Below are 27,958 nucleotides of genomic sequence, written 5' to 3'. Positions count from 1 at the left end.
CACCACACACAAGCACACCGGCCGCTGTCTGCGGCGGATATGAGATGATAAGGTTACATGCAACATCATTTGTTTGCCTGACAAATGATGTGTTATTGTGATAGTGTTTCAAAAGCCAGCCCAGGCACCAGCAACGGGGCATGCAACTTTCTCGAGTGAGGAGTCGAGTTCAAGCAGACGTTGAGTCCAAATTTAAATATTGCAACACAATTGAGTGTGCAGTGTGTGTAGGTAGGTAGGTGCAGCTGTAGCTGTAGTGCGCTGAGTGTTCTGTATGAGCTGCCTGCAGCAAGTGATGGATGACAAAGCAGCCACTGAAGACTTTGAAAGGATTACGCCGATTAGAAGATGGCTAAGGAGAGACGAGTGCTTGGCATAGTAAATGGTTTGAAGTCTACAAATAACGAGTTGTATTTATATCTGTATGTGTATAAAGCTATAACTCATAGGATAGCTGAAGTTGAAGTACATTGAATTATTTAGATTTAGAATACTGAATGAATGTCTGGAGAATTTTATAAGTTTCGCTGCACAGAAATCCAAAGTACATAAAATGGTATTTGTTTTTGTTAGAGTCGGAAGATTTTAATAACATTTTTTAAATATTTGTTAGTTATTAGTTATAAATATAAAGTATTCCCGACGATAGTGAAAATTCAATAAGCAGAAAAACAAATATTATTCCAGGGTATTCTAGCATGTAATTTTCACACTTTATTTATTTACTGTTTCTCTGTCATCATAAAATTTCATGAAATATTGTAGTAACATTTTTTTTATTACTAGATTACTACTTTCGGAAGTATTAGATCCGTAAAGTTGCGTTTATCTTAAGAGACTCCTCTTAATAAAATATAATAATAAAGAGACAATTTCCATAAAACTCGCCAACAGCTGTTAGTTAGATGTCACGTACTTTTCACTTTATGACCGAAAGTATAACCCGAATTTAAGTAAATTATGTGATGAGCGCAGCAAAATGTATGTTACTCATGCTCGGACGACCTCAGTCCACTCACTCCACTCACTTAAACAGCTCTTAAAACATTTAACTATGACGCATGGCAAAAAATGTGAGCCACTCGCTAGCAGAAGAATTACAGAATTACAGAATTCAAGAACTCTTAGCTGCCGCCCCAGAGTCGTCGTCGCCGGAAGTAACTCTCATAAAAAGTCGGCAGCAAGGGGGTAAAGGGTGGGGTTTAATATGCAAGGAAATAACAAGACATAAATTGACCTCTGGTAACCGCATAGTTGACCCCCTTTTTGTGCAGTGCAATAAATATGCTAAAAATAGCAAAGTAAATTAAGGCGCAGCGCAAGAGAATGTCTGTGTGTTGTTCAAGGCGCAGCCAAGTTGCAGCACTGTGCAACAACACAACTTGCAACATGGTGCACGTAGCGCTTAGCAGCAGAATTCAATTGAGCCAACGCCGGTGAAAGTTCACGTTGCCTTTTATTAAATCAAATGCCTGCAACTTTGCAACATTGTTGCAGGTCTCACACTCTTTAATTTTGGGGCGCAGACATTGAGATTTACGAGGCAAGCGCTGAAAGGTCTGCGGGCGCATAACTAAAAAGCAAGAGCAACAAAAGGGGCAAGGGGCAAGGGACGAGAAGCCAGCGACATAAGCTGGGGCTGCGCTGGGGCCAGGCGCTGCGCTAGTTTAATTGGATTTTATTGAACTTTGACTCTGACCCTCATAGCAGCTATTGCAACAAGTTGCAGTTGTTGATCGTAATGTAGATTGTTGCATATGCAACATAGACACACGCGCACACAATCATGAGCACATGAGTTATGAATCCGGTACTTCATGAGGGCGGGTGCGCACTGCGCACCGCGCTTCAATTCAACTCAATTTGGCATTGACACCACGATAATAGGTCGCTCCTTCTATCGCGTTCCCCATTTGATTTCTCACTTGGTCAATTGAGAATAGCACGAAGCGCTGACAGAGTTCACTGCACTTGCTGGGCAGTAAAATGAGCCTTAGAGAAGGGCTGTAAAACGAATTCAAAATACCCAAAATACACGATAGCTAAACTGACAATGATATGATATATATAAAATCTCATAATTTTGATTAATGTCAAATATAAAATTATTATCAATAGAAAATAATAAAATATGTACGAGCATGACTTTTATATTGAAATATCCCATAGACATCACCTTTTGTTTGTTACATTAATTTACAAATAACTTTGTTACCTTTCTCCACTTCAGTGACTATAGAGTATAGAAATTAATTAGAAACTCATTAAGAGTTATTTAGCTGGCACTACGTGCTGCCCACTGTGATTGGGCGTGGGAATGTAGCAAAAATCAGTCGGAAGCACACAGCAGAGATGGAGCTGGCGATGGCGACGGCGACGGCGACGTCGACGGAGTTGGGGAGCGAGACAAAAGACAAAATGTTCCTAACTCATTTACTGCTTTACGACACTACGCTCCATGCCAGATAATTGATGTGAAGTGAAAAGTGTTTCGAGTGCTCGAAAACTTTAGTGAGAAAATTCAATTACTGCTGAGTATCGAGTGTTTTCCAGTGAAAAGTTGGTGAGGGCAAGGGTTAAGCTCTTCTTTGATTATGCAATAAATCAGAGCTCTCAATGGACCACAGAATTAGTTTGGGGTAAACTATTGTTGACTGCGACGAATTCAATGAAAAACTCAAATGAAATTGAATTTTCCTGCTTGGATAATAAATTGCATTTGGGTGCAGATTTTCTAGAGTTGTCCACGAAACAAAAACGAAATAAAAATATGCAAATCCAGTTGAAGTTTAATTAAAATAGAAGAGATAAAAAATGGCATTGCAAAAATGTGTAAAGTCAGACCACGGTCATAGTTATCCTGACAATCCAAGCGGTGTTTTCTATTTTCAAATAATATAATTTTATATATATTTGTCGGCATACGTTAGAGATATTTGCGAATAAAAATAATATACGTAACCCCCAGAAAGTAAAGATTCGGAATATATTTAAAACAGCATATACATATATAATAATTACAGTATAATATATATATAACTTTTTATTAAATTCTAATTCCTTCAACTCTTAGATTCTTATTCAAAGACTTCGATCTCAATATAATTCAAAGTTATTCCACAAGTTAAAAAAAACTTGTCGTTACAATTAATACGATTCGAAAAGACTGTGGAAACACGAATAACATGAATAGTCTGAATAATCTGAATGATTATACAACTGCCCGAGCTTTCTACTAAAAAAACGATTGAGCAATCGTGTTCCACTTGGAAAACTAGGTATATAATCTCAATGATTGCGTTCAATAATGCTCCATAATTATTGAGAAATGTGTATCCGCAGTCTTTGCTGGCTATTGATAAATGTTTTCGATTTGCCACTTAATTGATAGAGCAGAGCACAAACATTTTTGCAGCTGCTTTTCGCGTTTCCTCAATTATACAGTGGGAAAAGTCGTGTGTGATAATTGGACTTGAATGGAAATTGAGTTGTTTTTCTTTCTAACAATTTCAGTTTTGCTTTCTGTTTTACATCGCTATAGCAAGCTGATCTCAAAATGTGGGTGGCTCAAGGTTTGGACTGAGCGCAGCTTTAACTATTGACTGTAAGTGCAATGCCACGCCTTCTCTGACAGCCCCCTTAGGGCGCACAAACCTGTTTGGCGTGAGACAAGTTTCGTAATTGCCTGTTGGATTTAGCTTTACTCGACAACAGGTGTCGATGCCGTCCACCCCCAGCCCACGTACTGCGCCTCTTGCCCCTGGCACCCACGCTAATTGCCCCATCTCAATATCGATTCTTTATGCAACCAGTTGCCAAGTCCCGTCTTCCTCTTGCGCTTACTCCCGCCTCCTAATCTAAGTCGCACCGCGGTAACTTTTTGTCTGATGTTTTCCAGCGGCAGCAAAATCAAAGAAAATAGGAAAGCAACAAAAAAAATCGTTGCTTTTGGCTGTTGCTCTTTTGGCCGAGACAGTTGTTAACTTAATTAAAGTGCATGGCGCAAAAGTAACAAGAGTAGAGCAGCGCAGCGCAGAACGTGAGTTGAGCTGGGTTAACGCTACAGATGCCCTGCACGATTACTCTATAAAATAGCTTCAGAAAATTCTATTTTTTTCTTTCTTATGTTATTTATTACTTACTTTATTACTATAATTGTTAAAAATGGCCAACATATTTGTCTGTCTGGCGTTAATATATCTCAAACTGAGCCATTTATTTACCGCTTAATTTATCAATTATCTTTCCATTCGTCTGTCTAGAAATCGGTTTATAAATCTGAGCTAATGAAACTATCTCTATCTACATCTCTGCTTAAGTGACTAAAAAATTTAGATTGCTATACATCTAACAATGGATATATTGACATATACATTAACGATCGATTAAAAATCAATCCATTTATAGACATATCTTACTATACTCGTATGGATTCATCCTCCTAAGTAATTATCCAACTCTATTTACATATATAAATCATAATTTCTTTTACAATTCCAACTGCTGCTTAAAGCATCTTGAAGTCTTAGTAATACATATCTTTCTCATAGTCACTTTTATTTAAGAGATTATATAATAGTTTCGTATGCTCACTTTGTCATCATTAGCAATTATAGCTCTTGCCACATGAGGTCTCTGCATAATACTTTAATCAAACACTTTATTTTTTCTTTCATCGAGAATTTTTTTTTTTTTTTTTTGCTTTCTACGCATTTTAAGTCAGCTTGGTATTCAAAATATTTTTGTGCATATGTCACGACTTTTTCTTTTTTTGGCTTCGCTTTTAAATCTTAAATGATTCTCAAGTCTTTCTTGTTGATTCTCAATGTGTGATTTATTGCAGGGCATCGCATCTGTTTGGACAGCTGAGACAGGCCGTTGCGTATGCTAACCAGCAATTGACACCCCCATCGAAAGCCCCTTCCCCAGATGCCCCATTTGCATGTGCATCTATTAGAGCTGCATCAATTAAGGTGTCTAGAGGACCCAACACACAATACACACATACATACACACGCACACTCACACACACACAATACACACACTCGTTAGCGCCAGACTCCAACCGATTCGGACCAGCTGCTGGCCAGCCCATTAAATTGAAATGCACGTGATGCACGTGACAATGGGCAAGGTGTAAAGGTGTGTGTCCACTGTCTCCCCTAACACCCCGCCGTTCCTGTCTTCATTGTCTGGCCTGTTAGCGAAACATTTTCCGTACACTCAATTAATTTAATGGATCAATCGATCGTTTTGTTTGATGCTAGTCATTAAATTAACGCATTGACTGTGCAAATTGTAAGCCGTTATTTATCATTTTCCATTAATTGAAAGCTTTTATTGGCAATCAGCAGATGCTAAGTAAACAGCAATATTATCTAATTAAAGAAATATTATCTAACTAAAGAAGAAGAAGAATTAAATCTGCATTTTAGTTTGTTAAATTTCCTAAGCTATTTTTTATTCTCATGTATTTTTACAACAATTTTTTGATACAATAAAAATCAATAGGAAAGTTTTTATTTTTATTTTTTTTATTAAATCCACATCAAGACAGGAAATATACAAAACAAACAAAAAAAAAACTGTCTCAAATTGAAAGCTCGTGCCGCGAAATCGAGTTACAGCCCCAACTAGCTAAATGAATATTGAAATTTAATTTCTAGTTTATATGCAAATTGTAAACTCATAAATTGTAAGACCGGCTCGTTTCCCGCTTCAGTTTTGAAAAGATAAACAAAAATTATACAAAATACTCGCAGAGCTTGAAAAACTTGGCAAAGATTTATCTAAGAAGCTCATTGGGCAACATTTAATTAAAACGAAATTAGACAAACAAATGAGCGGCTAATTAATTAATTCGTAATGCCCAATAAATTTGTCATCAATTTCAATTCGGAGGCACCCCAAAAAATGAATGCATTTTCTATGCTGCTTTTAAGTAAATAATAAAAAAACAGAAATAATAATAAAACCAAACAAAAAACGATCCGCAGCTAATCGGTCTTGAGCCTCGAGGTTTCATAATTTATATTAATTTATTTGTAATTTAATTTTGTGTGCTTTATAAGAAGCATCTTCGATCCCTCACAACTGTGCGCAATTAAATATTTAAATTGTTTTCGGTATTTTTTTGTATGTGTATTTTTTATTTTTTTCGACGGCTGCTTTTTGATGCCTTTGCATGTTTTCAATTTGCCGCTTAACCGAATTCAGTTGAAGGTTAAAAAATGTTTCAATTAATAAAATTGACATGGAAAACATTTCAGCCGGATACGGCGTTTAAACATGTAAAGAAAAAACGAATGAAAAGAAGAAACAAAGAGACACTTGAAACTGAATTTATATTTAGAAATATTTTTTGTTTTTCTTCTAGTATTTCTTTTCTTTTATTTGATTTCAATTATTTTGTTTTCATTCCAATTTTGCTACTACCTGTTATCGAATTGTGTGCAACGAAACAGTTTGCTGGGCACGTGCTTGAGTGGACTGTCAAATATTTAGTCAACAGGAAGATGAGATGATGATGAATGACAGTTCTATTAACTTTCCACTGTTGTGTGCTGTCGCAGCCAAAATAATGATAAAATATAAACTTTGCAAGCAGATGTATGATTGAATGTGAAGAAATAGCAAAACAATAATAATAAATCTTTTGATTTGAAAAGAGTTTCGATTGTTTTCTCTCAACAAACCTTTCCTTTGATGTCAATATTGAATTGTTTTAATATATGTTGTGATTCTACAAATTTGAGTTATATATTTACATAGTTTCTGAGATATTTCTTTGTATATTATTTGCTTAAATTTGCATCAAGTGAAAATTATTGGAAATGCAGAATGAAAAGAAAACAGAATTCAGCCATGATATCAATATGCCTGAAGACAGCAAAGAAAAACATGACTCGGATTCTTTGAGCTCCGATTCAGCGGAGGAGGTTAACAAGCACCGCAATGTTAAAACTAGTGAGTAAAATAAAGTTTGAAATTTTCAACATCCCATGCTAACAATCTCTCAAACATCCACACATAGCTGAGGGTCAGCCCAGTAAACCCATCGAAGTAGCGTTCGTGGCATTATCGTTCATACTGATGTTCATCACGTTTCCCATCTCGATATTCATGTGCTTGATCATTCTGCAGGAGTATCAGCGGGCCGTGATATTGCGGCTGGGTCGCTTGCGCCCGGGCGGTGCACGTGGCCCTGGCATGGTGTTTGTACTGCCCTGCGTTGATAGATATCGCAAGATCGATCTGCGCACCACATCTCTCGATGTGGCCCCACAGGACATACTCACCAAGGACTCGGTGACCATCAGCGTGGATGCTGTCCTCTATTACCGTGTCAGGAATCCACTTGACGTCGTCCTGCAAGTAATGGACCCCGAAAGCTGCTGTGAGCTGTTGGCCATGACAACTCTCAGGAATATCACTGGCGGCTACATGCTCATCGAGCTGGTCAGCTCCAAAAAGGCCCTGTCCAGGGAAATTAAGGCCGCGCTAGATTCCACTGGCGCCACGGAAGCATGGGGCATTCGCATTGAACGTGTCGAAATGTGAGTAGAAGAAGTTAGAACAAATGCTATCGAATACAAGTGGCCTTCAGACATAAAGTAAGATCGAGTTAGATCTATAAATAATCTCATAATATTCTATTCAATAATATTAACAATTCAACCTTTCACAAGCTATAAAAAAGAAGATATATTTTCTATTTAGTTCAGGATTATATTAAGAACTCAGACATTATTAGCTGACAGGTTTTTTTCATTATCTTGCTGCCTTTTGTTGGGATTCGCTCATGAGATCTTAAATTATTCATACATCGAATGGAATTTATGAGTGCTCAAAACGAGCCACAAACCCATTTTATGCTCTTCGCAATGAAGTAGCAATCTAATTTTGAGTACGTTCGAGTCTTAATAGCTCTTTTCTCTCATCCCCATAAAGCACCGATATTTATATGCCGGAGTCGTTGCAACGTGCCATGGCCGTGGAGCAGGAGGCGCGCCGTGAGGCAATGGCCAAGGTAGCTGCTGCAAATGGAGAACGCGATGCCGTCAAGGCACTGAAGGAGGCCGCCGACATCATGGAATCGAATCCCATAGCTCTGCAGGTGGGGATTCATCTTTCGCTTTCTCATAAATGACTTTTGAGCTATAATTATGAGTCGATATAAATTTCCAGCTGCGCTATCTGCAAACACTCAACACGATTGCCAACGAGGATACGCAGTCCATTGTCTTTCCCTTCCCCATCGATATCATGCAGAAGCTAATTAAGTGAACCGATCTTGAGCTTCACAAATGAACTTGAATTCAGACTTTTTAAAGCATTAATCAAATCGTCAAATTTAAAGCTAAGTTAAGGGTAAATTATGTACATTTGACGTATTTGTATATATTAAATGAAAGAAATACATGAGCAAAAAATATATTTTTGAATAGTTGCTCTAACATACATATTATATCAACATCAGAGCTTGTGTATAAACAATTTGGTTTCTCTTGAAAACGATTCTGAATTCTACTGTAAGATGTGTGTGTATATAAACTTATAATATCTCTATAGTCTGTAAAACCATTTATGAACATAAAGAAGCAAAGATTTTGTAAAAATCAGCATAGGTTCAAATGTTAGATTTTCGGCGTAGAAAGAACGCAAATGTCAATTATTCTCTCAAGTCTTGGAGCATATTTCCATAATTAAGCAATAGATTTATGGCTTTTGTTTCTCCCTCGAAGACCACAAGCAGTAATTTGCATCATTAAAATCAATTAAAATCTGTTGTAATACAGCGCACAAATACCAATTAATCTTGAAAGCATATTCAAAATAAACAAAACGAACAAAGCAGTAAAGTTAAGAAAAAAGTGAATACAAGTACAAAGTACCCCGATGTCGAAATAAATTTCTGCTGATTGACATAAAAGACAAATGGCCCGGCAAGAGCTAGATGCAACTCTGAAGTGGAGGGACTCTCAAGGCTGCCAATAGGGGGAGAACGAGGGGGGTGCGGCACATACTTGAAGAAATCTTGAATGCCTCTACTACTTGCAGCACTTGCAACATTTTTCGCATATAACTCACTTTAATGGGTTTTTAATTATGCTAGGGCGCAGCTACTCGAACCTCTTGAGAAAATTCATTACATTCAATAATTTGATAAGGGACTTTCTATGAAAAGCCATCGGGCACGCTTTTAATTGAACAACACACTCATATTGTTTTCATTTTTATTTATTTTTAAATATTTCTCTTGGAAGCGTTGACCCCGCTGCGCACTTTAAACAACCAAATTTTGGTCATGGACCGTTTGAGTCGAGTTGCGAGATCGCAAGTTAGACACATGTGTTTTTTTTTTTTTTTATTCATTTATTCTTTTATTTTCCCAAAGAGCTACGTCATCGTAGCAGCAGCAGAGCAGAAACCGAAACAGAAACACAAACCGGTACCGGTTGGACGCAGCGACGAACCACGTGCTTGGCCACTATGCCGCCAAAAAAGAAAAAATAAATAAAAGAGCCAAAGAGTTGAACTGGTTTTTTGCGCTTTAGCACCAAAATAAAGTACTGACTTTTTAGGCAGAAACGAATATGGAATCAGCTACAGTAAACTATATCTATATATGGGAAAGACAATGAATATTAAGTGTGACTAAAAAGTAAAAAGATAAAAAATATAGAATTTGAAATAATAATTTACAGTGCAATCAACAAGTAATATATAAATCGATCAAAAATGAAAAAACAAAATATTTGTAATGATAAAGTTTTATGTAAAAATATTTAAAATTTAATTTCAAAAAAAAAAAAAAAATAAATAAAAATAATAAAAATATATAAGTGCATTTAATTTAGTTTAACAATTTCTCGTATCTTGTAAAATTTTATTTAGTTTTTTTGTTCTTTTTGTTTATATATTTAAAAATGTAGTATTTTATATGGTACTTTTATTCACCAATATTACCTAGTAACATCGCCTTCATATAGCTTTAGGGTATTTTTATTTGTATTCTAATTTTTCCAACAACAATATTCATTGCCATGTTTCGAATTGAGTGCTTCAAATAATTAATACACGAACGCCGTTCTAAGCGCTACATATGTATCTCAATGTTCATTTATCTGTATCTGTATCTGTATCTGCGCATCTCTCGAGCTGAATATAAATTAAATTTATGAGCGCACTTTCAAGGTGACTGTGACGTAATAAGCCAAACACAAGCTTCTATTATATGGGCCCTGTACTTATTTGGCGTATTTGTTGTTAGAGTTAATCAATTTCGAGATTTGTCTCGTTGTTGTTCGGCCTGACAGGCAGCCAGAGAGATACTTTTCATAATTTGGCTAGTGCTCACATTGGGTGTATCTAAATGCGAATCAGAATCGCATATGTCAGCATTAAGAGGCATAATACCCAACACAAATCATTTTGCCAGCTCTCTTTGTAGCTGAATATGAAACGTTGCCTCATAGATCGTAAAATGTATCTCTGAAATTGTTGTCAGCGAACAATTTGTTGTTGTTGTTGTTGTTATTTTGTGCTCGTGTCTAGCTTGAGCATTGAACATTACAAACGCTAAACTTGGGCAACATGTCGGAGAGCTCCATTTGACTTCATATATAATTTGTACATTTATTATCAGAGCTGAAGTTTATTTTGTAATTTCAAACCTAATAGCTATAATTATACTTGATCAGATATATTTTTGTGTGGGCTGCGGTATGATTTTCATGTTTCAAAAGCTATTCATATCTTTATTCCAATCGATAATACATATATCTAACAGAATCACTTTTATTTTATAACATTTATAGATCTATGTCTATGATTTTACAATCAAATAAGAGGGATTTTGTTGAATGTTAGATACTATCATAATGTTTTATTATTTATATATCTTTATTTTCTGCACCTCTGATCCCTCTGCTGACTTACTAATTTATTGTCTAAATATTTAATATTGATAAGCGTATCATATTCAAATTATTAAGCTAATTAATTAAACGATTCTTAATACGCATATTATGCATGTAAACATACATTAATTAGTTTTGGAATATTTCTCCATTAACGCGCAGCTCAGTTTCGACATATTTATAATCGTATTACCAAAACTTTTCCAAGAAACATAATTCACATTATGACCAAGTTTCGTCTGATGGCAAAACTTAATTAAAACTTGCTGCAAACACAAACAGAAACCACATAGAAGTAAAGAAAAATATGAAGAAAAAAACTTTGAAGAGCGTCTCAAAATTTATTCATAACCCAGCACAGATGTGGGCTCCGATTACAGACCACGACGACACACTCGAACAACACTTGAGAGGAATAAGAGAAGCGAGCAGTGGCAAATGCAACTTTAAACTATTTCCATTTGATTTATTCATATTAAAGATGCACTTCGGTTTGTTGGACGATAAAACATGAATGTGGTTTGCCTAACTGTATATATTAAAGTTATGCCTGGAACTGCAGTTGGATGATGTCTGATGGCTGTTGGCTTGTGGCTGTTGGCTGTTGGTCTAGCTCTTGCGCTGACAGGCGGCTCCATTAGCACCTCATTGACAGGCATCGTGTTACGCTGCCGGAGGAGGCATTCGAGGGCGCCGAGGGTATTTCAATGTTCGTAATGAAACTAGATTACACATTGATGATGCGCTCCAGTAAACTGCTGTCCCCGCTTTTGCTGTTGGGCTGCTACTTGGCATATCGCGTGCCGTACTTATTATGTATCTTTGAGATACAACTATGCATGTGTGTAACTTGCGGCTGCCTTCATGGAGCGTAAGCAGAGCCTGCCTGTTTTTGTTGTTGCTGCTGCTGCTGCCGCATAAACAAACATCAGCGAGTGCTTGCTTTGCTTTCAATGACGACTTTTGACAGCCCATCAATAAGCAGAAGCAGCAACAGCAGCAGCAGCATCTACATCTCTCATCCGCCATGTTTTACACACCAAATGAAATTTGTAAAGCGATTGAAGTGGGTTATCATATTATTTCTAAATTCAACACAAACTTTTATTAAACAAGAGCCAAAAATTGTTAACTGACAGCCATTGTCGCCTGATATGTTGACAGAGCTCTTCTATTGCTGCCGTCTCTATTGGCATTTGCTCAACTCTTTGGAAGACTTTGTCAGTTTGTTTGCCCTTTCAAATATAAGAAAAAAACGCGGCCTCAAGCTCAACACTTGACACATTTGTCATTTGATCCTTTTAAGGCCCTGAAACTGTGTTGTAATTAACTCGCAATTTGCATTTTAACGAAGGCGCTAAAGCCCTTTTAATACCCTGTATTTAGACAATACATTAAGAGTAGTCGTAGAGTACATATGTATGCATGTATGTACGTATGTATCTCGATTCATATATATATATAATATTAATTAGCTTTTAATATAAACTCCATTATGAATTTCTATTCATTTTTGAGCAATTTATAACAACTTTATAGCATAATAAAATTTTTAACAACATTTTCAATTTTGCGGGACTCGAACTGTGGCAACAACTTAAGCCATCGAAATATATTTTCTCTGGATAAGCAGAGAACAGGGTATCTCTCTGCACATCAGCTCATTTACATGTTTGCCTTGCGACACATCTGCCCTTTTGCATATTGTTTACACACTCTGAAGAAACTTTGTATTACTTTTTGCATGCCAAAAACAAATGGCAATTGTTTGTTGTTTACTTTAACTAATTTGTTATTGTTGTCGCTTACGGTTTCCACCCCCTCCAGAAATGTGTGAAACGTAATGTTTAACTCGTTTGGGCCTGAGTAAAGTCCCTAAGAATTATGCTTTCCGGGTTTCTTGAAACGCATTTCAACTCAAATTACGGCGCCAAATGGACGCGAGGGGTCTCTTTGGCAGTGAGGGCAAGGGGATTGCAATTTTTTATAACAAAAGCATTTTTCTATTTGGTATTTTATGTACTTTTTTCATTTTTATATACATATATATACATTTTTTATTTTTATAATTTATGATTATTTTTTTTTTTTTTTTTTTTTTTTTTTTTTTTTTGTGAGTCTATGCGAGCTGCAATTTGTTTTATGCGCTCAGTGTCACTTTCAATTTCTAGCAATTTAAATCGCGTTTGCGGCCAGCGGCCAGCGGCCAGAGAGCAGCGGCTTGTGCCGCGTATCCGTCGAATGAGGTCAGAATTGGACGAGGCAGCTATTAAAAAAAATTGGTTAAAAAAAACTAGAAAAAAGGTTCCACTCGCCCCCAACTATGCGACAGATATACGAGTATAAAAATTGTATATATAGAATACGCCTTACTGTGCGTTTTTTATCACGTCAAGTGCCAAAGGAATGAATTGGACATGTCGAAATCCACACAGCGATCTGTGGTGCTGTTAGTGGTGCTGCTGGCAATTTCTTGGCGCCAGTACCCCAATCAGCATAAATATTCACACACAAAATTGCAAGCTAGTTGAGTCTATTTGCGTATAACGAATAAATTAAACAAGTTGCAACACTCGTATCAACTCGACTCGTTCTACGGCGACACAATTGATTGAAAGCTATAAAATTGTTTGTTGGATAAGAGATGCTTGACTAGCTGCGAGGTATTCTCAAGTAGCAGATTATCTAACTGGCTGACCGTCTACTTGGCTGACTTTATATCTATCTATTTACCTATATATATGTATATGTATATGCTATAGTATATCTACTTTCCTAACCTTGTCAGATTTTTGCTTATACATATTTTTAAGCTTCGATGATATTGAATTTAAATTATTGGATAATGATTTTATCTTAATCATCTTAATCACGTTATACCATAAAAAAAAAATTATTATACATTAAAAGCAAACAAATTAGAGCATTAGTTCTTTTCATCAACTGTGTGGAATAACAATATAATAAATATTAATACGAATCATGTTGCACACAGCAATAGCTGCAGCAGCAGCTCGTATGTCCTTAATTAATGTTCCGGAAGAATAGAAATTATTGAAAGATTAAATGGAAAAAATATACACTATCAAATTGCATGTTTTACAAATAATGAATGATATAGTAGAGTGAATTTGATGAAAGCAAAACAAGTTGTTATACAACAGCAGAAAAAACGTGACCTTTGCTTATCAAATACAACTGTAAGTTGATGCAAAAACGACAGTAGAAACGAATTAAATTTGAAATATGTGAAAAATGTTAAAGTTATGGCAGGCTATTATAATATGCACAGAATGTGAATAGGAATATTCGTGCATCAATTTGATAATTAGAAAAGTGGACTCAAAGTAGAACGGAGTTGGACAAAAGAATGTCAGCTGTCGGCCGCTACTGAACACCAGGTGGCGCCAGCAGCTGTCGCCACGCCCATTTAGATTGGCGTTGACAGGCCACGATGAGTGGCGGACCACTGCTGTGCACTCGAACAAAAGCCAGCGCGTGCAGCAATTATATAATTGAGTCTGACTGGGTCACAGTCGCAGCATTTAGTTAATTGAGGTTAGAGCAGGAGATCTGCTCAGATATCGTGATAGTCTATATGTAGATGTATGTATGTACAGATATGGGCACACAAGAGATTACACACTTGACATGAAATGTTATTAAAAATGCAGTCGAAGCCCCGCTGATGACACCGTTCGACAACATTGACACGCATCTCCACGACTAAACGCATCCCACAGATACAAAGATACTTTCGTATCTTTGTGCCCAGCGAGCACCTAATGGCCCGTCGCTTATTCCCTGCGGACTTCGCGTCTCCACTGGCATTGTCTAAGCAAGTGAGGTGGGCGTGCTGGTGTGAGTGTGGGTGAGCTACCAAGTGCATGATATGGTGCATTAAACGCGATAAGCGGCGTCGCTCGTGTGCCTCCAAGATTGGAGTCGCCACTTCTGGCCGCTGAGTTACTATCGAGTGGCACGCACTGGGCTTCCTGCCGCTGCTCTGCTTACCCCAGCTTCCTGCTGCTGGCATGGGCATGACAGTGGGTAAGTGGGTTAAGTTATTTAGTGTGCGTCTCAAATTACAAACTGAATAGCATTTGGGTCAGAAGGAATTGTTACAGGAAATCATGAAGAAACTTTTGAAAGGGTGCACAATTTATGATATATTATAGGAAGTTAAACACGAAGCGAACTGCAAGCACCAACATAAATAATAATACGAAATCAATTCGTTTCTTTTCAATAAATACCAGAATGGTTTTGTTTTTGTTATGCCAAAAATATTTGTTCATGCGCTAAAATAAAAAGTTAAGAAGTTAACAATTGTATTTTGGACACATTTAAACAATATTTTAGCTTTTCTAAACTGGTTTTCACACATTTATTAGTCAATTTGACTTGGAGTTTCATTTTAATATGCCTTCCTAATCATTTGTTCTATTTGTCTTAGCTATTCGTTTATCATCAATCATTCAGCGCAATCTCGTTTGTCAATAAACAATAGAAATTTATAGTAACAGAAATCGTCTAAAAATCCGCATGAGTAACTTGACTTAAGCATCAGTCACTTATCAATCAAACCACACTATTCGTGTTTTATACCCATTATGGTGAAACTTTATTCAATACGGTGATACTTCGATAATCAATCAAAACATGTCAGTCAATCAGTCAACATATGATCCGCTGCATTAGTTACAGCTCTTAACCATCATTAAGTTATACAATCTTAAATGAAACCATACTATTCGTTTTAAAGAAACTTTATGTGATAACTCTTATACTCTTGGTATTTTAATAATCATTCATTATATTAAATATCAGGAACATGACTTAAGCATCAATCAGTTAGTCAATTCTTCAATCAATCCAAGCTCATACTAATTCATACACATTTTAGCGATTTTCAGAAGAAATATTCGAGTGCACAGTCATACTTTGTCAGCAAATCCATCATCACGTTACTTCGCCTGACCACAGGGTATCTCTCGTCAATCTCGGTAAATTCCTTCTACGTGATTTTAATAAGCATTTGCCCATTCGTTAAGTTTTAACCTTGCAGCTCAATTCCTTTCAATCCTCTCAAAATTTATGCCACTTCGTAAGCCACACTCAGTGCGACTCGTAAATTTTATGTGCTCATCAAATTGTTCAAACATCGTTCTATATATATATGTACATATACATCCAAAGAAAAAAACCCGTAAATTTGAATAAATGTATGCAAAGCGTCGCCACATGAAAATTAATCACTGACAGCAGCTGTCGACAATTTGGAGGTTCGTTTTTGCTTTTGGGGCTTCAACAGGGCGCTACTCAGCTACGCCCCCGATTCGAATAAACCTCTCCCGCCCTGTCCCTACATCGCGGCTTAACTGCATCGGCCTGAAGCTATTTGTTCAACCAATTGAATTTATGTTCGGGTGAGAAAATAAATAAATAAAACCAACAACGCACAAAACATACAAATTTGCTTATGAAAACAGAAGAAACAAAAACGAAATGCAAAACTGCAACTAAAAGCGTGAAAAGTGGAGAGAGGTTCTCAACGGCAAAAAAAAAAAAAGCAGAAAAGCAGACAAGGTAAATAAAAGCGTACGACCCCATCAACAACAACATCTACAAGAGCAACAACAACAACAACGACAACAGCTACAGTTATTGCTATATGTCTGTCTGATCTCAGAGCTTGGATAAAGAAGAAGAAAAAAAAAAAAAAAGAGAGAGAAAAAAAAACTGCGACGCTCGAGCCTCACAGCCCCCAAAAGCTTGTTTGACATCCAGCTGTAGCCCCGCTTGTAGTTCAAGGTGCGCCTGACAACCGTTCAAGAGCCAGACTATGCGGGTACAGTGAATCTTGCCTACAGCAAATACGCCTAGAACAGAGTGTTGAAAGAAACTTGGAGTGCTTATGAAACTTTAAGCTACACGAATTACAACTTTTAAGATAACATGAAAAAAAAAAATTTTATTCAAGAAAATAAAATTATCTATGGGAAATTGCCTGGATTAAGATTGCATTTAAAAGCATTTTCATTAAATTACTACGAAAATTCTTAATTTTAATATTTTGGAATTTTACTTTAAACTTGAAAACAAACTCACTTGTATAAATTCAGACTCTAAAACTACAAATTTGGAAATTAGCATATTATATATTAGCTAAGAACATTAAATTGTATGGACATATAAAACAGTACGGCTTAAACATTTATTTTTAGCTCAGATTTTAATTACAATTTATTAACTTTAAAATAGAGTTCTGGGTTTTTCTTCTTTAAGTGTAAGGCAATGAAATTAGACTTTCAAATAATATTTATTTAAATAAATTCCAAATCTGTTTAATGTCCCTGCATATATGTTTAATAATCATAACATCGCATATGCTTTACATTTTATCGAAGCTCCACTGTAGCTGCTTACTTTCTTTTATTGGTACAAGCGCAACTAGAAGGCAGTTTGTATATGCATTGTAAATTGACAATGATTGCCCACAATTTGCTGAGCACAAAACGCGACGCTAACTGCAGATGCAGATGCAGATGCAAATGCAGATACAGATACAAGCTGCAGATACAGATACAGCTATACAAATATACATATATAAACCGTTGTAGCTTGTAGTTTGGACTTGTCTGACTGCCGCATAATTCAAGCTACTTAAGTTTGTCGCACGGTCAACTTGACACGAATCGAGGGCCGCGAAAAATAAAACATATAAAGAAGCAGGAATCTTGACGATTCTCTGACAGCTTCACTCTGAATTTATAAGCAGCCCCAATGATTATTCAATTAAGATGAATGGTAATGGAGTCGTTCAAGACGCCTCGCTAATTGACAAGCCAACAATGATGTAAGTCCCCAGCAAAAATATAGAAATATGTCTAAAAATGGCACCGCAAACGAGTTGCGTAGCATATAAGGCGTCACATCCACTGCTGGCTGCAACATGGGGCAGCTGGATTGAGTTGCAAGTTACGTTTAAGGCGCTGTATTAGTACAGTGCATAGGGCTTATAAAACCAAAGCCTTTTACGGCATCTATGGACATTACAAATAGCTAAATTAGACTTGTTTTCATCACAGAAAGCTATTTAATAAGTGTGGCTGGCCATATTGTGTGACTTACAGAAATTCTTTAGCTTTATCAAAGCTGATTAGTACGCAACAATTCTCTCTCTCTCTCTCTCTCTAATAAAAAAATTGTATAAGATTATATATGTATATATACTTACCACTCGATTGTACAAGCAGCCAAATGCAATTAATCTGCAAATATTAAAAAAAAAGCAAACTATTAAAATATTGTTATCAGAAATCCAAGAAAGCCTCAGGGAGTAGTCGACTACGAGTTCCCCTCTAATTACATTTTATGTATAGTATAAATAGTAAATATATACACAAAACTTTAAACGTTTTGTAAGTATTAATCAATTTTATTTATAATAAATATTGATAATAGATAATAATATTAAGTATAATGATTTATACTATGAATATAGTCGATATTCGTAATTAAACATACTATTTATAACAGAGCATACCCACTTTTAAGACGCTCTCAATAGTGTGTACACAATATACAAACTGGCAATCAACACATGGAAAATGCATTTCTCGACTCGAAAACTGAGTTTTCAGATAGGAATCGGCTTTTGTGCGGCACAAACTGTTTGGATACATGGTAATCTATCAGTTGAGCCGACATTATCGCTTGTATATCTCACGAGCTTGATGCGATTATAGAGGGGGCAGCCGTTATGAGCTATGGTTTGCCTTAGAGATGGCAGACAGTAGATGGGGCAATATGCTCTTTACCGTTAGGCACGACTTTAGCCAGACTAATTGCAATGCTGGAGCCGACGTCGCCACCGCCACCGCCATCGCCGCTGTGTGGCATATATGAAGCTATATACAATGTATGTGCGGTGGCTCAAACTCGTTTACCGCGCCACAAACGAGCCACTGCACGTGGCCAAGGCGAACATTAAAAGACGTTAGAACAAAGAAGCCGCCTTTGGGAAATTGGAGCTAACTCCCGAAGTAGTTGAAGAAAGGTTCGCAAAGTCAAATGCAATTGTATGTGAGACGGAGACGGTGTGTATGCATGTATGTGTGTGAGTGTAACGAATGTGAGCGCAAATCGGTTTAACGCGGTAAACATAGTCCAGAAGCCACTCATAATTGGAAACCTAGAAATCAATTGGATTGCTCGTAAGCTCAATTACATTTACTTTGAAATTGGCATTGGATAGAAGGCAATATTCAATTAAACAATTGAAACCCATGGGCGAGGCCCTAAGTACTTCGATTGGTTTCTATAACAATAAGATGTGAATACACTCGTATAGGAAAAACCCAACAGAAACTTTGTCTTGGTCTTGACATGATTGAAAATCACATATTATGTAACCTGTATATTTATTTTCTATATTTCTCGTTTGAGATTGACATCTGCCAGTGTCATATATTGAATAAGGTTTCACCTTATGCTCAACTCCAACCATATACCAAATCGTTAACCCTCTCCCTCCTCATCCTGACTCTTTTCTGCCAACATTTCCTCTAGCTTTAGCACTTTGTGGCACATTCAACTTGCGCACCTCGCTATTATTTCCAGCATCTGAGAATCAGAGCTCCAATACAACAGACGTCTTTGCTTTTGTACCTTGAGCAGATTTTTCACTTTCCTTTCTAAGCGGCAAATCCTGCCTGCATGCCTGCCTGCCTTTCTACTTGCCTTATGGCTAGAGTTCTGAAAAGTTCACGCTAAATTTAAAGTACACAAAGCGCATACCCCGACCCAAGGTGTGTGTGCACAGCTGTTGCCAACTGGCAGCGACTCACCCACAATCGCACCACATCCGGAGGCACTGAATTCGATATGCCCCACCTCACTGCCCTCCCCCACTCACTTGCGACTCCACATTTATGCTGAATTGCATATTTTTGCAGAGACCGCAGACGACTGCAATTGCTGCCCGCCAAATGGGATTTATGAATGCCCACAGCAACACGGCCCCAGCCCAGGCCCCAGACCCCAGACCCCAGACCCCAGACCCAGACCTAGACCGAGAACTGAGTTTCAGCTGGTGCCAAGGTGAGCTTTAACTGAACCCACAGCCAGCGCGACTTGGGCAACTTCTGATGAGTGGTTATAGCTTAAAGTGAATCGCTGATTACAGCTACAGCTGGCTCTATCAAGCGCATTTTCTATCTCGGCGCTCTCTTGACCCGAGTGGCATTGATAAGTTTTGACTTTAGCAGATGCCTAGACAATAAATTGGCATTTGTTCACTTTAAGCAATTAGTGAGAGGATTATTCCTTGGCCATGTTATGGGATTGGGAAAAAGATAGAATGATACAGTTGGTCAGTTAAATAGGAATTTAAAATCGAATTTTGGAGTATTTGGATTATTTTTGGCTTTTGATCTGTGATCTTGTTGGTCAATGGTCTTTGGTTCCCATATTCTATAGTACAGATCTCGGATTGCTGATCTAATATTTTGTTATGAAAAAATAGATTCGATAGAGTTCATTCCACTACGGAGTAGAACTTTTGCTTTTCTACATTTCTGCTTTATACCCAAGCACACTTATCAGAATTTCCACAAATGATTCGAGCACCTAACAATTCCTATTGTGATTGGGGTCCAACTCAACTCTATGCAATTCGATTGGCGCACGCACTCTAAAACGGGATACTTGTATGTTGGCGCCATGAGTATGTGCTCATGTCCTCTTGGCTCGGCTCCATGTCATGTACATGTGTTGTCCATGTTGAGGCTCCTGTTGTGGTTTCTCCTCCTCTTTTTTTTGCACTCTTTTCCTGTGGTGCCATGGCACTTGACATGGCAGTTGGTTGTAAAGTGAATTGTGCCTGGCACAAATTAATGCCTTCCCAACATAATTGCCATTAGAGTATGTATTAGTCCCCCACCATTCTCTCTCCCACTAACATTTGGGCAGCAATCTATTAGCTCTTGGCCAATTTTCCATGTGGCTGACCAATAACTGTTGCACTCTATGAAAAGTGCCGCACTTTGAGAACTTCTCCAGAGGTATTCATAATGGAACCCTACTCGAATCATTCTCTATAATTTGCCTGTGGTCAATATTGTGGGTCATAATTGTGCGTGTGTGTGTGTTATTGATTTATGTGGTTCATTGTGGAGCATTAAATTTGATTAAAATTGCGGTGGGTAACGAGTAGCAGCCACAATTGCGAAATTATAATTATGTGGAGACAGAAATTTAGTTTGGCTGAAGAGATTCCAGTTAAAAATATCTTGGCAAGGTAGTTTATGGTATATGTATTTATAATTATATCAAAAGAGAAATATCATTTAATTGAGTAAAGCTTAAAGTGTAAGAAATTATATATTTATATCCAAAAAGTGATATATGATGCATCATCACTTAAGTTTTGTCAACCTGCTAAGTATCTCAATCGCTGCACATGAAACTGAAGTTTATGGCTGATGCCTTTCAGCTATTCAGATTGCTATTTGTCAGCTTCAGCTGCGTTAGACTTGACCACTAAATAAAGCTATTATCTGCGAGTAAACCACATGAATTGTCAGCCTAAGAGCTAACCACAACAATGCACATCAACAGCAGACTAAAGGCCTGATGATGTGGCACAACAAATCCTTACTCCCGCTGGTTCAATTGTCGTTTGGCATACCTTCACATAGACATGCCCACACCCACACTCACGCACACGTATAGCCATGTGTGCGTGGACAGCTGTGTAGAAGTACCTTAAAGTGAGCTCATGTTTTGGGCATTTATGTGCATACGCATAGCTATCTCTATCTATGGACAAGTGCTCCTTGGTCAGTTGGCATAAATACCAGCAAATAGCACAGCACACAAAACACACACACACCCACATACACATGGCTGTCAGCTCAATTAAAATGCCGTTTGTTTTTGTTTGCTGTGCTGATGACCAAGCTAATAATGAGCTTCCGTTTTCTTCTTCTTTTTTGTTTTTTTTGCACACAGTGCAAGCAAAAAGTATGACGCCAAGCAATCAAATAGAGTGAAGAGAATCTGCCAGAAAATCTTTTCAGCTGCGTGGGCGTTACTGCAATTATCTCAGCTTAAAACTAATTAACAAGTGCCTTGAAACGGTATATGCCTCATTCTACCCACAGCTCTGTAACCCATTTATGAGTCGTTTCTGCTCAAAACAAGGCAGTGTGTCAGTCAATCTCGGGAAACGAATCTAAATAATACATAATAGAGAAATATGCATGATTCATAGAGTCTATATATTTATACATCTTTTCTCAAACACTGACATGGTAAGCCCACGCTGTCAACCACCTCTCATTTAGTCCATCAAATGTGAAATAGGTCTCAATGCAAAAATTATGAACTCTTCACACCTTAATAGCCGTCACAAGCCTCTTGGCTGTGGGTCATTTGGGTTTGGCTGTTGGTCAACCAGCAGAGCTAACGGCTTTATGGTTTGTTTTTCGTACACCTGCAGTGCTATAAAATTTTATGGGCCCTGACCATAAAAGAGACATTTGCCTCAATAATTAATTAGCAAATATGTTTTATGCCATTTTATGACCCAAACGCGTTAATTAATAGCATAAGGTGTAGAAATTTTTAGAGAGAGAATAAAGAGAAAGAGAGGAAGATACAGAGAAAATAGGAAATAGAAATTTTATTAGGATGCATAAATAAAAAGTGTAATTGAACAACAACAATTTATTGTTATTGTTATTTTACTGATAATATTACCTTTGTTATAGAATAATGGCTTATTTATATTCTTTTCATAATATTTATATGAGCACATGTAAAGAAAAGATTCACTGCAGGGGTTCGAAGAGTCGTCCAATGTAAAAATATAACCACAAACCCCCAATCATTTTTGCTAAACAATCAATTGGATTGTAATACAACAATGAATCGCTCTGCCCTCCACTTAGTATTATTTCCAAGTCAATCCACAGCCTCGCCCTAGCCATTGCTCCCGCCCATTACCATCTTCAAAACCAACCCAAATAGCAATTATTTCCATTTGAGTAACGCTTTCGCTCTTAAAGCTAAACTGTTTACGCTTCTTTAAAGCGAACTTGAAACTCGAAAGCGACAACAACAATTTCAAAGGCATCCCAAGCCACTTGAGGCAGCGAGTGTCGAGTATGTTAATTGCGAGAATGCAAGCGATGTGACCTCACGAAAACAAAAAGCAACAAAAAGGGGAATCGACTCAAAGGACATGCGAGGCACGCCAAAGCCGCCCCCGAAATGCAGCCAATATAACCAGGATAAGGAAATAATAAAAACAAAAGCAAAACCAAAAACAAAGTGGGTAAATTTCAAAATTTAATACGACAGCAGAAGTGCAAGGGGTTACGACTAAGCGATGCCCTACATATTATATTACTTTTATGGAAGCAGAGAAATTTAGAAATGTTCTTGAAATTTATGAAATTTAAGGTATCTTCTTTCTATGAATAAAAATACAATTTTTTTTGTTGCATATTTTCACATGTTTACTTTATATTTCGTCTATTTATTTTAGAGTCCTATATTCCGAAAATATCTGACTTTTAAGAATTTTATAGATAATTCGACTTAATACTTATCTACTTCTTGTACAGCAAAACTAACCAACGAACTAATTAAAAATTTTCAGAAATATTTTATCGTCATACTCTTTTCTAACGAACTCTCAATGCCTACAGGGTATTGGGTGGACAAACAAAAGGTCCGCTTGATAGGGTGTACGTTGCGGGGTGGTTTCTCGATGCAGTCACCGCAGGATATAGCATTAAATAATGCCGCATTTCATATTGAAAACGGACCGTGCGACGGTGTCGAGAAATTTCACGCAAAATAACAATTTCGTCGCCGACTTTTGAGTGTAGAAATTAATTTTATGTGACTCGCATTGTTGCTGCTGTTGTTGTTGTTTGTTTGTTTATTTACAGAAGGTGAAGTAATTGCTGGCGGGCGCCGGTGCCATATCACCACAGGATCTGGCAACAGGACTCTGGTATTAGCCGTGGCGACGCGTGCGGTTTCCCTTTTACGGCATTTTGGCGCCTGCGGTGCACGCCATGTCCTGTATCCTTCACTCTGTGTCCTGGGAATCACAGCCAAAAGTCAACAAACCGAAAATAGAGCCAGGACAGCAGCTGCCACGGACAGAGCGCTTCATAATGGAATGGACCACCAAGCACGCACAAACTCAAACAGAATATATATAAATATAATATTTTTGGCACTTGCTCCTTCAGCAAGTAAAGCGGAAATTTCATAATTTCCACAAGCGCCGGAAATGCAGTCAAAGAAATTAATTTAAGCACTCAGAATGAACAAAAAGCTTTTGAGCATTGTCAAAAGAGCGGAAACGATGCAATTGACAGTTTTCAAGACTTTTGACTCAAGATCAACTGGGCGTTAAAATGCTGCACTGCATTAAAATTAAAATTGTTCAGAAAAAAACTTAACAAAAAAAAAAAAAAAAAATTAAATAAAAATAAAAAATAAAGAAATTAATAAATACATATAAAAAAGTAATATAAACAAACATATTTGTAAAAATATTTATAAATAATTATGAATAAAAAAATAGACAAAAAAATAAAAGATTAATACATTTAAAAAATTACAACACACTTTGCGAACTAAAAAAAAAAAAAAAATTATTTATGTAATTAAGATTTTTTTAAATTGTTTATATTGAGAAACAAGTTTTATTTGTATAATTATTTTTGTATAGTTTGTTGTTTTTGATATCTAATTTTTGTTTTATCTTTTTTATATAATTATTAAAATTAATTGATAATTAAATAAACAAAACAAGTCTTAGCTAAACTGCTCGAAGTCGTTTCGCTCAAATGCTTAAATATATTTACAAAAATTAATAGATATAGTATGGGGATTAAAAAAAATAATTAAATATCACATATTTAATAACTAAAAAAAAAAAACCTAAATGATTTCAATCACTTAAAACGCTTTTGAATGCATTCCATCCACACCATATAATGCATGCTGTGCTCAATATTTTTGCCACCAGTGTGCGCATTTACAGCCCCAGGCGAATTTCATCACGAAATGCGATTAAAGAGGGTTTTGGCCAAATACGGTGCGAACGAGCGAACACAACAGAACACAAACTGGAAGAAGCAGCATGCGAAAAGAGAGCGAAAATGCCGCACAAGGCATAATAGAGAATTGAAATAGAAAATAAATAATGAAATATAAGCGAATGCCGCATGCCAACCCCCGTGCCGAGATGGCAGGATGAGGCCACAGAACGGGTCCTTGCTGCTTGCGCTGCTCCTGTTATTATTGTTGTTGTTGTTGTTGTTGTCTGTCCAAAAAATAGAAGCAACAGCAGCAGCAGCAGCACCAGCAGGGGGAGGTTTGAGCTGGAATATGTAAATGTAAGCGAGGTGCAGACAACGCAGCCAAAAAGCAGCGTAAACCACCCCTCGCCAGGCTAACAGCAAGGACAATGCCACTAGAAGAAGAAGAAGAAGCAGCAGCAGCACCAGTGGCAGCTGCCGCATTCGCTAGTTGGCTCGCAGGCATTTTTTGCGTACTTGTCTCGACGCGTCGTCTGAATCTCCGTCACAGGACGCAGCACACGCGCGCTCATTCCCATGCAGGTCCTGCGAATATCCTGGTGAGCAAGCAGCTTGGCAACTTGGCAGCCAGCACACGCTGCATGCCACAAAGTAGCTGCGTGATTCATAACAAACGAGAGAATTTCCAGTCACAAACATTGACTTGCAGCTTCTCGGAGATGTAAGATATCCTCTCAGCCAGACATACGCGTATACCAAATGAAACCCATCAAAGTCGAAGCCTTGGCAACAAATGAATTAGCCCTAAGTACTCGCAGCCACAGAATATGCTTGGCCAAGCGCTATAATCTGTGGCAGCAGCCATCATCGTATCTGATTATACCGAAAATAAACTCCAGACTTTGTCCATTTATCAAATTGAGTTAGGTACAACTAGCGTAAGCTGTAAATATTACACACATTAATCAAACCAAAAAACAGAGAGACTAATTAGTCTAAACTTTTAGAAAAACTTGACTCATTTGCTTATCGAGATGATGGAAGATTTTCTCAAGATATTTTGTTGTAATTTCAAACAATGGAACTCATGAAGCTTAAACTTATTTTTAAATTTTAATGCATATTTTTATTCTATAATGTATAATGGTAATGTATAAGTTTATGTTTAAAATTTCATTTTTTATATACTCTGATTAATAAAACGGCTATATATATTTAAGTATTAGGTTTTATATCATGAAAAAATGCTAAAATTACAAGGAAAACTATAGAGAGTAAAAGAATCGGTTCATAAAAACTTCCCTTTAATGCAATACATAAATATCACAGTTTCTATATGCGTCATAAATTACGCATCAAGCCTGGAAAATAGTGAAAATAAACTAGATAATAGATCATGCTTTGGGCATAGCTAATTGTTTGCCGCACTAACAATAGAACGCAATTTAGCTCAATAAATGAAAGGAAATAAAGCCGCATAAAAGTATTACTATACAATATATGTATACAATATATATATATGATAAAATATGCAAAAAGTTGAACTGCACAACAAAGTTCATCGGATGAGAGAAGAAAAATCAATGCGTGACTCATAAGCCTTGCCCCCTCGATGACGAAAGACAGAGACAAAAACATTCAGGGGGAGAGAGAGAGAGGGATAGAGCGAGACTGCCGATACTCAAGGTCTTGACCATATTTCCATAATATATGCCAACTCGTAAATTGATGACATAACACAAACACACTCATAACTATGCTGATTGGAATTATCAAGCGGAATGAAAACCTTATGAAGTTAGAAGCATCAAGTAGACATAATTTAGTCATGCTAGAGTTAAGATTGAGCCAGTTGGAAGTCTTGGGTTGTTTCTCGGAAAACGCGAGCAATTTATTCATGAATCATGGGATCAAAGACATTGTAAAAGTCATGATTAGGAATGCGGAAATGCTTATGAAACTGAATGGATCTTGAAGAGAATATATTTAAGAGATCTTTTCTATATATATATGCCTTACAATTATTTGAGATTAGATAATATAAAAAGATATATATACTAAGCTAGCTAATATAATAATATCGTATATCTTTTCTATAAATACGTGAATTTCTAGCTCGTGCCAACCGATTCGATTTATGACTATTGCCTTTAGCTAACCATACATAGCTGCGACAGCTGGTATATTAACTAGATAGACTAGTTGTTGGCTATCCTTCTGCCGTCTCATTTGCCTTGTTCTTGGTTTCGATGACACGGCATTGGCGCCACAGGGCTGTTTGTCCTTCTCGCCTCGGTCTGCCCGAAGGGACCACGAGGACTGTGGGCCAAAAAGGTGACTGGGGAAATGCTAGAGTGTTCTGACAAGGATATGAAACTTATTTGCGCCACGCAAACAGCTGAGCGAAAGGACAGCCGCAAGAAAAAAAGCAAACAAACAAACAAGGAAACACGACTCAATGGAAAGCAGTTAAAACAAAAAGGAGCAAAGGAACAATTGCTGCTAACAAACACGGCAAACAGGAGCAAGAGAAGTGAAAATAACAACAACATATGCAATAAGTTCAAAGTTAATTCAGTTTGCCGTTGGCCCACGCGAAGCAGGAAGACAATCGTCCTGCCAAAGACCTGGCATTGTTAGCGAGCAGATTGAATCCTTGTGAAGGCCGTCGCAGCCGAGACATGAGTCATCCACGAGGCTGGCACGCATAACTTTTGTGCCACTGCGAGGAGCTCTTTGGTGCCTACACTCAGCGAAATGCCTAACGATGTTGGTGAACAAGTTTCAGAATGTGGAGACATATTTTCGTTATAATGAAATTCATAGAAACCGAGACTGCAAAGAGAGTTTTAAGCTTATTTCAAAGCATATTTTATTGTTTACTCTTCTTCTATTTACTTGACATGAAAAGTTCCATAGATTTTTTAGTTTGTAGAGAATACAAATTGTTTACATCCTTGAAAT

The 27,958-nt window shown here is 37.1% G+C and overlaps 2 protein-coding genes across 2 annotated transcripts in view; one reads left to right on the top strand and one right to left on the bottom strand.

Annotated features, from left to right (window-relative positions):
- Window positions 1-27,958, bottom strand: part of uzip (beta-pore-forming protein unzipped) — a 37,818-nt gene that overhangs the window by 4,684 nt on the left and 5,176 nt on the right. The window contains exon 3 of the mRNA XM_089472210.1: window positions 18,163-18,196. The gene's annotated coding sequence lies outside the window, so the exon portion shown is untranslated. The remainder of the gene's footprint in view (window positions 1-18,162; window positions 18,197-27,958) is intronic.
- LOC108615093 (stomatin-4) lies at window positions 6,684-8,434 on the top strand. The gene is made up of 4 exons (XM_018009333.2): window positions 6,684-6,966; window positions 7,034-7,556; window positions 7,951-8,116; window positions 8,188-8,434. The coding sequence occupies exons 1-4, from the start codon at window positions 6,834-6,836 to the stop codon at window positions 8,284-8,286; spliced, it is 921 nt and encodes a 306-aa protein (XP_017864822.1). The 5' UTR covers window positions 6,684-6,833; the 3' UTR covers window positions 8,287-8,434.

The sequence above is a fragment of the Drosophila arizonae genome, chromosome 5 (genome assembly GCF_054131065.1).
Source record: "Drosophila arizonae isolate 15081-1271.41 chromosome 5, UAZ_ARI_1.0, whole genome shotgun sequence".
Lineage (NCBI taxonomy): Eukaryota > Metazoa > Arthropoda > Insecta > Diptera > Drosophilidae > Drosophila > Drosophila arizonae.
Note: the sequence above shows the minus strand (reverse complement) of the source record. Positions and strands in the feature narration are given on the sequence as shown.

Bases quoted from the DNA above. Each gene is read 5' to 3' on its own strand.
- LOC108615093 (XM_018009333.2), top strand. From the start codon at position 6,834: ATGCAGAATGAAAAGAAAACAGAATTCAGCCATGATATCAATATGCCT. The intron at 6,967-7,033 runs GTGAGTAAAATA...ATCCACACATAG, and splicing joins GCACCGCAATGTTAAAACTA to CTGAGGGTCAGCCCAGTAAA. The intron at 7,557-7,950 runs GTGAGTAGAAGA...ATCCCCATAAAG, and splicing joins CGCATTGAACGTGTCGAAAT to CACCGATATTTATATGCCGG.